This window comes from Coregonus lavaretus (assembly GCF_964263955.1).
Source record: "Coregonus lavaretus genome assembly, chromosome: 19".
In the NCBI taxonomy this organism is placed as follows: Eukaryota; Metazoa; Chordata; class Actinopteri; order Salmoniformes; family Salmonidae; genus Coregonus; species Coregonus lavaretus.
Genome location: NC_140006.1, coordinates 28,400,164 through 28,415,332, shown reverse-complemented (window position 1 = coordinate 28,415,332; position 15,169 = coordinate 28,400,164). Strand labels below are relative to the sequence as shown.

The 15,169-nt window shown below is 41.5% G+C and overlaps 1 protein-coding gene across 1 annotated transcript in view; it reads left to right on the top strand.

Moving 5' to 3' along the window:
* The window catches only part of LOC311146835 (astrotactin-1-like), a gene marked incomplete at both ends in the record, with an annotated part of 251,337 nt that overhangs the window by 81,700 nt on the left and 154,468 nt on the right, over window positions 1–15,169 (top strand). Inside the window, 3 exons of the mRNA XM_084183432.1 lie at window positions 1,914–1,998; window positions 6,142–6,216; window positions 10,820–10,957. Coding sequence (XP_084039558.1) covers window positions 1,914–1,998; window positions 6,142–6,216; window positions 10,820–10,957 — 298 coding nt within the window. The remainder of the gene's footprint in view (window positions 1–1,913; window positions 1,999–6,141; window positions 6,217–10,819; window positions 10,958–15,169) is intronic.

Sequence of the window (15,169 nt, the reverse complement as noted above, 5' to 3'; positions counted from 1 at the left end):
TCCAGGACGTCCTCTCGAAGCCAGCAGGTTGCCCTACCGGATGGCCATGTCCACCAGTTGGTCGAAGGTCAGAGGGGTATCCCGGCAGGCTAGCTCCCTTCGGACATCCTCACGCAGGCTGCATCGTAAATGGTCGATGAGGGACCGCTCGTTCCACCCGGACCCAGCCGCTAGGGTTCTAAACTCCAGGGCAAAGTCTTGCGTGGTCCTCGTCCCCTGCCTCAGATGGAACAGACGCTACTCTCCGTAGCTGTCAAACGTGTCTCCTCCTTCAGTCCAGACCGCGTTGGCCCACTCCAGGGCTTTCCCTGAGAGGCAGGAGACGAGGGCGGACACCTTCTCCCAATCTGATGGAGCAGGGCTGATTGTGTTGAAGTAGACGTCCAGCTGCAGGAGGAAACCCTGGCAGCGGGCAGCTGTCCTGTCGTATTCCCTCTGTAGGTGAATACCCCTGGTTGCTGGTGTGTGGGTGGCTGGATCCGGTCGCTCAGCTGGTTCCGCAGGGTCGGATCCTCTCTTCTCCAGGCGCTGGATGGACTGGAGAACCCGATCCATTGCTTCGCCCAAGCTTGCTAACCTGGTGGAATGCTCCCAGACCCGCTCAATGACTCCAGGCATATTCCCCGCTCCTGCTGACTCCATGCTGTTTGGGTGTGTTATTCTGTAACAAGGTGAGTAGGACGGAGCTAGGCGCAGGAGGTGTGAATGATAGAATAGGGTTTATACATAGAATAGAATAGGGCCAATACATCAGTCCACAGCAATGTGTAAACCAAATACAGTGCGACTTAAATGGGTACTGGGAAAACAAAACACACGGGTGAATATCCCGGCGATAAAAGTAATATAATGCTCAACACGAGCTAGCAACACCTCCACATGGAACTATAACACACAAAGACATGGGGGAGCAGAGGGAATAATTATACAGAGACTGATGAGGGGATATGTACCAGGTGTGTGTGAAAAACAAGACAAAACAAATGGAATGATGAAAAGAGGAGCGGCAGTGGCTAGAAGGCCGGTGACGACGAACGCCGAAGCCTGCCCGAACAAGGAGATGAGGCAGCTTCGGAGGGAGTTGTGACAATACCTGATGCTTAGACTTGTTTAAACCCCTAAAACAACTGCTGGTTTACATGCTAGGCCCACCATGAGTTATTCAATATATCATAAGTTATTCAATATATCATAAGTTATTCAATATATAAGTTATTCATCAAGTTGTGTACAATAAATGCTCAGCTACACTAGATATGATTACCCTCAGCCTGGCATTCTCTGACAGTTAACCTTTGCACTAACATTTGAGAACCAGGAGCACCCCTCCCCCATCCCCTGTACAACACATTCGGGGCATGTCTGTCATTGGTAGAATAGCTAGTCCCTGCTCTCAAGATGCATCCCCATCAATCTGTCTGAATCAGGTTAGGGCGATATCCCTCCTCCTGTGTGCTGACAGAAGGCATCAGCAGAAAATAGCAGCTCGCCTGTTTCTAATGGCTGTAATAAGCAGCACTGATCAGGAGGCTGCTGGAGAGGAACTAGCCTGGCTGGCCATGCTGCACAGTTCTTGGGCTGCGTCCGCAATGTCACCCTATTTATTTTATAGTGCAAGAATAGTAGTGCACTATAAAGGGTGCCATTTTGGAACACAGCCTTGGTCTGTTCATTCTGATGGTAAGTAGAAAGTAATCTCCTATTAGGGAGACAGGTAAATGGATATCTCTGCAACAGACTGTGTCAGATCCTGCAGCTCTGTGGCAGTACGCTTACAGGGTTTAAGCAGTATGCTTATAGGGTTTATGGGATAGTGGAAACACAATACTCGCCTCACGCCAGGAGGATCTCAGTGCGTCGTTACATCACTTATTTTTTTAACAATGCCATTGTTTTATTATACTCCATTGCAGGTGACTGTCTCTGCTTAGATGGCTACATGAAGGACCCTGTCCACAAGCATCTCTGTATTCGTAACGAGTGGGGTCCAAATCAAGGGTAAGTGACAATATGGCCTCTAATGGTCCTGCCTGCTAGATAATACACTGCTCAAAAAAATAAACAACACAATGTAACTCCAAGTCAATCACACTTCTGTGAAATCAAACTGTCCACTTAGGAAGCAACACTGATTGACAATACATTTCACATGCTGTTGTGCAAATGGAATAGACAACAGGTGGAAATTATAGGCAATTAGCAAGACACCCCCAATAAAGAAGTGGTTCTGCAGGTGGTGACCACAGACCACTTCTCAGTTCCTATGCGTCCTGGCTGATGTTTTGGTCACTTTTGAATGCTGGCGGTGCTTTCACTCTAGTGGTAGCATGAGACGCAGTCTACAACCCACACAAGTGGCTCAGGTAGTGCAGCTCATCCAGGATGGCACATCAATGCGAGCTGTGGCAAGAAGGTTTGCTGTGTCTGTCAGCATAGTGTCCAGAGCATGGAGGCGCTACCAGGAGACAGGCCAGTACATCAGGAGATGTGGAGGAGGCTGTAGGAGGGAAACAACCCAGCAGCAGGACCGCTACCTCCACCTTTGTGCAAGGAGGAGCAGGAGGAGCACTGCCAGAGCCCTGCAAAATGACCTCCAGCAGGCCACAAATGTGCATGTGTCTGCTCAAACGGTCAGAAACAGACTCCATGAGGGTGGTATGAGGGCCCGACGTCCACAGGTGGGGGTTGTGCTTACAGCCCAACACCGTGCAGGACGTTTGGCATTTGCCAGAGCACACCAAGATTGGCAAATTCGCCACTGGCGCCCTGTGGTCTTCACAGATGAAAGCAGGTTCACACTGAGCACATGTGACAGACGTGACAGTCTGGAGACGCCGTGGAGAACGTTCTGCTGCCTGCAACATCCTCCAACATGACCGGTTTAGCGGTGGGTCAGTCATGGTGTGGGGTGGCATTTCTTTGGGGGGCCGCACAGCCCTCCATGTGCTCGCCAGAGGTAGCCTGTCTGCCATTAGGTACCGAGATGAGATCCTCAGACCCCTTGTGAGACCATATGCTGGTGCGGTTGGCCCTGGGTTCCTCCTAATGCAAGACAATGCTAGACCTCATGTGGCTGGAGTGTGTCAGCAGTTCCTGCAAGAGGAAGGCATTGATGCTATGGACTGGCCCGCCCGTTCCCCAGACCTGAATCCAATTGAGCACATCTGGGACATCATGTCTCGCTCCATCCACCAACGCCACGTTGCACCACAGACTGTCCAGGAGTTGGCGGATGCTTTAGTCCAGGTCTGGGAGGAGATCCCTCAGGAGACCATCCGCCACCTCATCAGGAGCATGCCCAGGCGTTGTAGGGAGGTCATACAGGCACGTGGAGGCCACACACACTACTGAGCCTCATTTTGACTTGTTTTACGGACATTACATCAAAGTTGGATCAGCCTGTAGTGTGGTTTTCCACTTTAATTTTGAGGGTGACTCCAAATCCAGACCTCCATGGGTTGATAAATTTGATTTCCATTGATAATTTTTGTGTGATTTTGTTGTCAGCACATTCAACTATGTAAAGAAAAAAGTATTTAATAAGATTATTTCATTCATTCAGATCTAGGATATGTTGTTTAAGTGTTCCCTTTATTTTTTTGAGCAGTGTATATTAACATGCCGACTCCTAGTTAAATAGCTTTGTGTCAAACAGAGGAACTGTGAAAAATATAGCTGGGTCTAACATGAGATGTGGAGTACAAGCAGATGAAAGTTTTAAATCCTTCCCAGAATTCCAGAATGCTACCCACCTTTATTACCCATATATATCACTTGAAAATAATCTGCCTGCTGCTATAGGGCCATCGCAGTTCTGATATGTTAATATGTTTTTTTTCACTATACACTGCCGGTCAAGGTTTTAGAACACCTTCTCATTCAAGGGTTTTTCTTTATTTTTTACTATTTTCTACATTGTAGAATAATAGTGAAGACATCAAAACTATGAAATAACTCATATGGAATTATGTACTAACCACAAAAGTGTTAAACAAATCAAAATATATTTTATATTTGAGATTCTTCAAATAGCCACCCTTTGCCTTGATGACAGCTTTGCACACTCTTGGCATTCTCTCAACCAGCTTCATGAGGTAGTCACCTGGAATGCATTTCAATTAACAGGTGTGCCTTGTTAAAAGTTAATTTGTGGAATATATTTCCTTCTTAATGCGTTTGAGCCAATCAGCTGTGTTGTGACAAGGTAGGGGGGTATACAGAAGATAGGCTTATTTGGTAAAAGGCCAAGTCCATATTATGGCAAGAACAGCTCAAATAAGCAAAGAGAAATGACAGTCCATCATTACTTTAAGACATGAAGGTCAGTCAATACAGAACATTTCAAGAACTTTTAAAGTTTCTTCAAGTGCAGTCACAAAGACCATCAAGCGCTATGATGAAACTGTCTTTCACCGCCACAGGAATGGAAGACCCAGAGTTACCTCTGCTGCAGAGGATAAGTTCATTAGAGTTACCAGCCTCAGAAATTGCAGCCCAAATAAATTCTTCACAGAGTTCAATTACAGACACATCTCAACATCAACTGTTCAGAGGAGACTGTGTGAATCAGGCCTTCATGGTCGAATTGCTGCAAAGAAACCACTACTAAAGGACACCAATAAGAAGAAGAGACTTGCTTGGGCCAAGAAACACGAGCAATGGACATTAGACCGGTGGAAATTTGTCCTTTGGTCTAGAGTCCAAATTTGAGATTTTTGGTTCCAACCGCTGTGTCTTTGTGAGACGTGGTGTGGGTAAACGGATGATCTCTGCATGTGCATTTCCCACCGTAAAGCATGGAGGAGGAGGTGTTATGGTGTGGGTGCTTTGCTGGTGACACTGTCTGTGATTTATTTAGAATTCAAGGCACACTTAACCAGCATGGCTACCACAGCATTCTGCAGCAATACGCCATCCCATCTGGTTTGGGCTTAGTGGGACTATCATTTGTTTTTCAACAGAACAATGACCCAATACACCTCCAAGCTGTGTAAGGGCTATTTGACCAAGAAGGAGAGTGATGGAGTGCTGCATCAGATGACCTGGCCTCCACAATCCCCCGACCTCAACCCAATTGAGATGGTTTGGGATGAGTTGGACCGCAGAGTGAAGGAAAAGCAGCCAACAAGTGCTCAGCATATGTGGCAACTCCTTCAGGACTGTTGGAAAAGCATTCCAGGTGAAGCTGGTTGATAGAATGCCAAGGGTATGCAAAGCTGTCATCAAGGCAAATGGTGGCTATTTGAAGAATCTCAAATATAAAATATATTTAGATTTGTTTAACACTTTTTTGGTTACTATATGATTCCATATGTGTATTTTCATAGTTTTGATGACTTCACTATTATTCTACAATGTAAATTTTTTTTAAAAAATAAAGAAAAACCCTTGAATGAGTAGGTGTTCTAAAACGTTTGACCGGTAGTGTACATCTGAATTTTGTCACACATTTCTCTTCTTCCCTATCTCCCTCCCTCCCCAAGTGATTTCTCTCTCACGTGCAGTCAATCTTTGACAGGGAAAGCCTACAGGGGTCATTTAAATGTTTAATGACTGGCCCCTCTGGCGTGAGGCCGTTATCAGGTTTTAGCTGCTCTTTTGCCTATAGTAACAGCTTACTCAGAGAGGCAGCAGCTCCTTGTCACATTTTCTCTCACACTGTAGCAGATTCAAGTCCCCAAGCTGCCTGTGTCTATTAATCTCCATCATTCTTCCCCTCTCCTCTCCCAGCTTGGGAAAATAGACACGAGCCTAAGTCACATTCCATCTCAGGCGACTGAGGAACACATTTTTCTGTCAGTGTGTTTACCCACAGCATCTGTCATAGCGCTACTTTTGATCTGCCACATTTTTTGGGATTGGTTGAAATGTTGTCGGGAGATGCAGTGCTGAAAAGATTCCAAACGTATTTACTATTTGAGCAGAATAGATAATAAATATTTTTGGGAAAACTGAAGAAAAACAAAAACTTTACTTGTGTGTTGCAGTGTAACGTGTTGTGATTACTCATTGTTACACTGTACTTAAAGTAGTAAAACATGCTTCTTTCTTTAATCAGTCATTTCATTCTTGTCTCGGAAACCAGCTTACTGGTTTTGACTGAATATAAGTCTAACTCTCTCCGCTCTTATTTGTCACCAGACCCTGGCCTTACACTATTTTCCAGCGTGGTTTTGATCTGGTGATGGGAGAACAACCATCTGATCGCATTTTCAGGTAAGAACTCACGGCACACACCTATTAATATGAACACGTTTCTATGGGTATCACTTTTTGAAACAGCATGAAATGATGTTTCAAATGCTTTTTTCTGAGATTTTATATGACGTTGACCCATTGGAAGGTTTTTTTTACAATAGGAAAATGTTTGATCATAATAGCACGACAGATTGACACTTTTAAAGATGGCATAGAAAGGAGTGAGAGCTGTAGATTTTAAACTAGGAAAAAAAGACTGTGTTCCTATTCTTTCCAACCAACCTTTCAGGACAGACTTTCAATGTTTTGAAATCTGGATGTTCCATGATCAAACTAAAAAGTTATCATCTTGAAGCTGTTCATAGTTAAAGCTGAGTCATGTTGTTGAGCTGTTTTAGTGAAATGAAGGACAGCTAGCATCATTGAATTTCATCACTCTTTACAGCATGAAAATCACAACAAATCAGCATTTCACTTTTTACCATTTGAGATCTACTGGGGGTATGTTTACCAAGAGATCTGTAATACAATTAATTATGTTTTATGTGTCAGGCATAAAATAGATTTTAAGAGTTGAACTACATGCACACACCACTCTGAAATAAGAGTTTCAGTTTAGTTCTCTAGTTCTAATTTGAAAATGAAAATGTATGCACTCACTAACTGTAAGTCGCTCTGGATAAGAGCGTCTGCTAAATGACTAAAATGTCAAATGTAAATATTGCTTTGGTGTACATACATTTGAGCCTTGCATTAAAAATGTGTAATCAATTTGAAATAAAATATTTCTGTTCTTGTACTGATGTTGTATGCCCAGTGAAATTAATGAGAACGTGCTTTTTGTAGAAAACATGCAACCTCACGAAACCACAGAAAAAAGTTATATCACACAATGTTCTTTGTCAACAGAAAGTCAGCATTTGCGTTCTATGATATTCACCATCACCGTTGTTTTCTAATTTATTTTACAATTGGATACTGAGAAAGACTGGGGAGGGAAAATCCTTACCAATGATACAGTATATGCCTCCTTTGTATAAGACATACCTCTTCAAAAGCCAACGACACAACAACGATTACGCTGCTTACCACTGCTCTCAACAAAGAACATTACATTTCACATTTTAGTCATTTAGCAGACGCTCTTATCCAGAGCGACTTACAGTTAGTGAGTGCATACATTTTCATACTGGCCCCCCGTGGGAAACAAACCCACAACCCTGGCGTTGCAAGTGCCATGCTCTACCAACTGAGCTACAGGGGACTATAGGCTGTGTTCCAAATGGCACCATATTCCCTATGTAGTACACTGCTTTTGACCAGGGCCCATAGGGAATAGGGTGCCATTTGGGACATTGACCATATTTTCACACAGATTATTTAAGTCCTCTCATGGTTGTAAGCACTGTCTTTGTTAATCATTGGGAGCAGCCATCATATAAACATCTTTGTGAGGCTCTTTGATACATTTGTTTCCTCTTTGGAATGTTAATCTGCAGGGGGCCTGTCTCAATATTTTGCCCAGCATCAGGTTTAAAGTAACTTTGTGCTCAAGCATTTCACACCAACATCCATCAAAATTCAAACGTCTCAGGCTCCTCTTTGAACCCCCGCTCAGACAGTTATGTTCAAATTGTGCAGACATAATGAACGTTTTTAGAGGCTGCCCATTTGCCAAGTCACACATCCGTGTATTACAATTGAACAAAACAGTATTGCACTCATAAATAGAATACAAAATTACAATGTTTTGTTGTTTGCTGAGCTTGGGGATAATATGAATCAGGAACAGCATGTTAATAAAAAATCTGATCCCATACGTCAGTCAACAATATCTGATAACATGGGGATCCGTAATCGTGTGTCCCTTGGACAAAGAAGAGTCTAGCATCTAGATAGGAAACTTGTTAGAGTTCAATTAGGTGAAGCCATTTGCAAGCTGTCACAGTGCCAGGGCATGGCTTGGGCAGAAACCAGATTAAGTACCGGAATAAAAGAGTCTTGCTATCACTTAAAACACCTGCCCTGAATGGGTGGAAGGGGTTCACCCTCAAAGGCTGTTTTCTCTTGTTATTCCTTCCTGTGCTCATCAACTCCAGTGAGGAGTGTTCCATTGCTACTGTTCCATAAACTTCTGTTGCTGAAGGGATTTCTTGTTGATAGCCTTCAGTTTCAGATTGGCATCATCCCATACCACAACGAATATGCATATTTCCTGGAAACCCATACAACCCACCTCTGGATAAGGAGAGAGACTTATGGGGCTGGTAGCAATGACTTCCAGGGAAATAATAGGAGAAAAATACAGTTTTAGTAGACTTGCCTGCCTGCTCATAATCACTTTGAAGAATCCAGTGCATGATATTAAATGGTAGGACTGAGGGAGTTTGATTCATATAACACTCCAGTTGGAAAAAGGGGAGGTAATTGGAGTGAGATAATGAATGCTCTCTTCCTAAAGTGACTAGTAATGCATGCAGCACTTGTGATCAGGTGCCCTTTTCTTATGCTAAGTTAGCATTTTATTAGATGCAAATGGTACAATGTGAAATGCTAAATATGTTAAGACTGCAAAAAACCCATTTTTATCAACAAGTCCCTTTTTTGTGCTACAAAATGATACTACTACATTTGGTGTCAAATAGAAGAACAACCTGTTTGAGAAATACATACATTTCTTATGCAGAACATCAAATTTGCTGGTGTCCATCGACTCATGAACAGTTTGACTTTGAGATTAATTTTGAAGCCTTTCTATAGTAAATTCAAGGGCATATCAATAATCCCTCTAGAATGCTTGGACTTCAGGCTTCAATTGCTCTCCAGACTTTAATTGTTTTATTTTATCTGGTCTGGTCTTCTGTGTTGTGAGACTTGTAATTGACTAATGCCTAGCTCTTATTAGGCTTTATTTAATTTTTACTAGGATCCCCATTATCTGACACCAATGGCGACTGCTAGTCCTACTGGGGTCAGACACATTACATTACAGACAAAGTACTTTACAAGTTACATACATTTAAAAACATGAACATGTAATGTGCGTGTGTGTGTGTGTGTGCATCTATCAATTACACAGTACATACACACAAAAAGTAGGTAACTTGGCTTGGATGTTGTTGTACGTGTTGCTGTGCATTGTTCTGTAATAATTTATAATTAAAGTGAGTTGTAGGTCTGTATGTGCTGTATCTATGTTCACCAAGAGACATAACATAATGATAATATACTAAACAAAAAATATAAACGCAACATGCAACAATTTCAAAGATTTTACTGAGTTACAGTTCATATAAGGAATTCAGTCAATTTAAATAAATTCATTAGGCCCTAATCTATGGAATTCACATGACTGGGCAGGGGTGCAGCCATGGGTGGGCCTGGGCCAATCAGAATAAGTTTTTCCCCACAAAAGGGCTTTATTACAGACAATAATACTCCTCAGTTTCATCAGCTGTCCGGGTGGCTGGTCTCAGATGATCCCGCAGGTGAAGAAGCCGGATGTGGAAGTCCTGGGCTGGCGTGGTTACACGTGGTCTGCGTTTGTAAGGCCGGTTGGACATACTGCCAAATTCTCTAAAATGACGTTGGAGACGGCTTATGGTAGAGAAATGAACAATCAATTCTCTGGCAACAGCTCTGGTGGACATTCCTGCAGTCAGCATGCCAATTGCATTCTCCGTCACAACTTGATACATCTGTGGCATTGTGTTGTGTGACAAAACTGCACATTTGCTTTTATTGTCCCCAGCAAAAGGTGCAGCTGTGTAATGAGCATACTGTTTAATCAGCATCTTGATATGTCATACCTGTCATGTGGATGGATTATCTTGGCAAAGGAGAAATGCTCACTAACAGGGATGTAAACAAATTTGTGCATAACATTTTAGAGAAATAAGCTTTTTGTGCGTATGGATAATTTCTGGGATCTTTTATTTCAGCTCATGACACATGGGACCAACACTTTACATGTTGCGTTTATATTTTTGTTCAGTGTAGTTTGAGAACTGTTGATTGAATGCCATGAACCATTGCCAGAGATAGATTTCTAAAACTATTGAACTTGTAATAGATGATGTGCCAGAAAAAAACATAATGTGTCAGTCGAGTCAGCCTTTAGTTTAAGTGAGAGTAAAATGTTTTTGAAGACAACTGTGGATATGCTTGTGATTATCCAGAGAAAGACATACAAACAAATGCTCAAAGGCACCAAAGTCTCCAAGGCTATATGGGCAGCAGGCAGGCCATGGGTTTTATTGTATTTCTCTGTGGGAAATTAAAACAACCACTGATGTTCTCCATACTGATCTTCTGAGCTACCACTCAACAAGGCACCAGAAGACCTGGAATTCAGCATATTTCAGACAAACAAGCATTAGCAAAGCGGTAGTAACCCCAGCTTTTTTATAATATAATAATATAATAATATAATATGCCATTTAGCAGACGCTTTTATCCAAAGCGACTTACAGTCATGTGCGCATACATTTTTACGTATATACTACATTACAAATACTACATTCAGTGGACAAAGTAGGCAATGTTCTTTTCACTTTGTTTCCAGTGATGTTGTTCCATTAGTACCATACCGTGTCAAAATCGGTGTCTTTTTCCTCCTCAGGTTCACATACACATTGGGGGAAGGGATGTGGTTACCATTAAGTAAAAGCTTTGTCATTCCACCTGCTGAGCTGGCAATCAACCCTTCAGCCAAGTGCAAGACTGATATGACTGTCATGGAGGATGCTGTGGATGTGAGGTGAGAGATTAAACTTTTCCATAGGTTTCATGAGGTACGTTTTACAAGGAGTGATATTAGCTATAAACAAAGTAATATCTTGAGGCTACATAGGCCTACAGTATTTTCATTCCATCATGATCACCATTGAATATTCACTATATCAAAGCATTTTGATTCCCTATACACTGTTCTGGAGAATTTTACACTTGTTATAAGGTTGATGTCAGACATTGGAAGTGTTTCATTGATCATGATTCAAAGAGTAAATAACACTAAAGTTGAGCAAAAAATCAATAAGAGAGCAGCAAAAACTAAATTCATTTGACAGTGTAATACCATAAAAGTGTAGTTGAATTGAATTGTTAAATGGTTCATAACCTCTCCAAAGGAAATGTACTGCTTGCACATAGATCTTTTTTGAAGTGTGGAAAAATGTCAACTTATATTATACACACTTCAACAAATGCAACTTTGAAGCTACATCTATTTAGCCATATCCCTGATTGCATTCGTTATGTGCGGGTAGTTTCATTATAACTATGACATTTAGAGAAACACAAATTATAGTCCACTGAGTATGCAAGGCATTTTTATTGTAATTTCACCTGGCTGCTCACACTTGACTGCAGTCTTCACACATTCACCATTTGCTGAGTTCAAGGTTATCCTTTGTATCAGAGCTTTTAAATCCTTCCAGTTGATGGTCCTATTAGGGCCATTTGTTAAAATGATTAAAAAAATAAAAGAAATACATGTCAATTCACAATGCAGAATAATGGTCCTATTACATATGACCGCTAGGGCCGGGCAATGAAGTTATATCTACCACAGTCATATACCCTTGAAAGCGCCTTGGCTACAGCATGTTTGCTTGTCTGTAAGGGTGCACTACGGCTTTTTAAATGCCGACACGAAACCTTCTCTGGAGATAGTTTCGAAGCACCACTGAACGGGCATTTTACTTGTCTGTAAAGGAATGCCACTTCTAAAGTGGTACGAACGTCCATCAGGAGGCGACCAGGACCGGATTTCCTGATTGTGATTGAACTTAGGCTTACGAGTGTTTTAACGATGCATCTTTATTACAACGGCCAAAGATGTAACATGTTTCCCAAAACACCATGCAGAGAGAACGTTCACCTAGCTTGCCATTGAGGCATGTGTCGATACTGATAGAATTGAAAGAAAGGCAACACTGCTCTCGGATCAGCTTTCTCCATTCAAATCTTACCTTAACATTATAATTATTCCACAATTCTGATGACGGATCAGCTCCTAGAAAGATATTAGCACCTATGGCTGCAAATATTGAGGTGGCTTATTCTAATCCTTCTCCTATAATAATGCACTAAATCAAGATTTGGCACATCATTGCACACGTTAGGCTACACATCATGAAATATGTTGAGAAAATTATAGACTGTAGCCTAGAAGTAACAAAATAGAACTCAATTGATTGAACATGAAACATATTTAAATATGATTGAAATAGGCATATAGCCTACTGGTTTTATATTTTCATGCAGACATCTCGGTTTCAATATGAAGCGTCTTTTTATACGTTGTTTGTTTGTATTAATTGCAAAGAAATTGGCAACTCAGTATTAAGAAGGTGTTCCTAATGTTTGGTATACTCAGTGTATATAAGCATTTTACGGATTAATCCTGTTTTAGTCCTGTGATAAAATGTCCTGTCCTGTCCTGTTGAGTTATTCTATATATTTTTGTTGTCAAATTCAATTTAAAATTCAACCTTATACAATCACCTGGACATGATTTGGCATAGATAGCCCTGATATATTTTGGGGAACAGTGACGATATGCATGCTCCTGATTTCATCAATGAAATATCCATATCTTATTATTCATAAACAACACAATTTCAAAATCAGTTACGATTGACAACATCTCCAAGACTTAATGAGGTTGAATAGCTTTTAAACAAGCAGACTTTGAGGAATTCACTTTGATATTAACATATCATCAATTGTGCGCCGCCCATTGGTCTCCCAGTTGCGGCCAGCTGCACCAGAGCCTGGACTCGAACCAGGATCTCTAGTGGCACAGTTAGCACTGCGATGCAGTGCCTTAGACCACTGCGCCACTCTGGTGATCATGAAAATCGGGCTCTATATTAGTTGGAGGATGGCTTTTTACTGGAAGCTTGCATACCATTATAGGTTTTAATTTGAAGCATCTTTTTATGGCACTTGTTTGTATCAATTGCGAAACATTGGCAACTTTGTATTTGTAGTCAACTTTGTTCTGAAGTTTTTCTCAGAGATTTAACCATGCTCCTACAAACGTTCTAAGGATCAACTTAGCCTTAAAGGGAAATTTCAAAAATGTTAAACTTCATAATCATCATCTCCAGCACCACCCCAACATCAACATATGTGAAAATTGCAATTTTCTATGTTTTAAAGTATAAAAGATAGAGGAAGATAAGTGTTTCCAATGACATAGGTGTGCATCGTGTGATTTTAACCAATTATGATTAGGCATTGCCTACTAATTGCCTACTAATTGTTTACTAATTGGTTGATGATGTCATTGGAAACACTTATCTTCCTCTTATCTTTTTTAGTACAAAACACAGGCTGCTGGTGACACCTTAATTGGGGTGGACAGGCTCATAGTAATGGCTGGAACGGAATATATAGAATGGTATCCCATTCCATTTACTCCATTCCAGCCATTATTATGAGCCATCCTCCCCTCAGCAGCCTCCCGTGCTACAAAACCACAATTTTCACGTAAGTTGATGTTGATGGTGCTGAAGATGATGAATATGAAGTAGAAACATTTCCAAAATTGTGAAATGCATTTGAACTGTCAATCAAATGCCTGCCGCCTAAGCACAGAGCACTCTCTCCTAAAAAGGCGCTTTACAGTTTGTTAAATACGTGACTTACCAAGACATTTAGTAGAAAGAAAACACATCTTCCGCTAGGAATTAACTCTTAAAATGCAGTATTTTTGGAACGGAGGAGACTGAATAGTTGCTCTACTTCCGAGAATGCAAACATTTGTGGAAAGAGAGGGGAAGGGCACAGTATAGGCAGGTTGGCTACCAGGCAGATGGAGTCAGAACCGTGCACTAGGCCTATCTATCTGCAATCAAAAGCTGTATCTTGCAATGGAATGCTGTATTTTGCCATTTTTGGGCTTGCAATGTCTCGGAACTTCAGTACAGCAGGGCCTATCATCAATGAATAGGATAGGATATTCAACACGCAACAGACCGAAGACTGTACACACACTCGCATCATTAGCAAAAAGAAAGAGCAGGCAGACCGGCTGCACTGTGATTAACATTTTGTGGGGAACCCCCCCCCCCCCCCAAATTTTTTTTTTCATTAGGGATTTTTCTTAACGTTAAAGATCCCAATTTCGTTTAAACTTTCATACCCCTATTCCTCCTAACTGAGTCCTTGGCCCATAGCCACGGGAAGTAGTTTGTGGGCGGCGGCTGCAATGCTGAAATGTATTTTTTTGCCCGCGCTACAGACGGCTATATCAGTCTGCTAATACAGGACTAGTAAAGGCCCAGTGCACTACTTTCGTGATTTTTTAATGTTTTAATGAAACTTTTTGGGGTATTCAGATTTTTCAGGGGGTGCTGCAGCACCCTCAGCACCCCTACTTCCCGTAGCTATGCCTTGGCCTGCCTTGGTTGATTTCGCTAAACATTGTTTTTAACCTCTATGGGACGGTTGAGCTAACGTGCGCTAATGTGATTAGCATGACTGTTGTAAGTAACAGCAAACTTTCCAGGACATAGACATGTCTTATATGGGCAGAAAGCTTACATTCTTATTAATCTAACTGCACTGTCCAATTTACAATAGCTATTACAGTGAAAAAATACCATGCTATTGTTTGATGAGAGTGCACAGCAACAAAAAACTAATCATGGCAACTGGTTTGATACATTCAACTCTGAAGGTAAATAATGTACTTATATTCAGTAATCTTGCTCTGATTTGTCATCCTAAGGGTCCCAGAGATATATTTTATATTCAAATGTAGGACTGTGTTCTACAGTTTGAACCCCTGCTGTCTCTGGCTCCACACCCACCCCGCCCGGCAATCTAGATGTGTGAAAGTTAGTGTATAAGCTAATGAGCAATCATGTATGACATTCCTGGGAGTGTGTAAACTTACATTTTGTATTACCATATCATTTTTGTATGTTCTCTATAGTTATGTACTTGAGAATGTATCAAT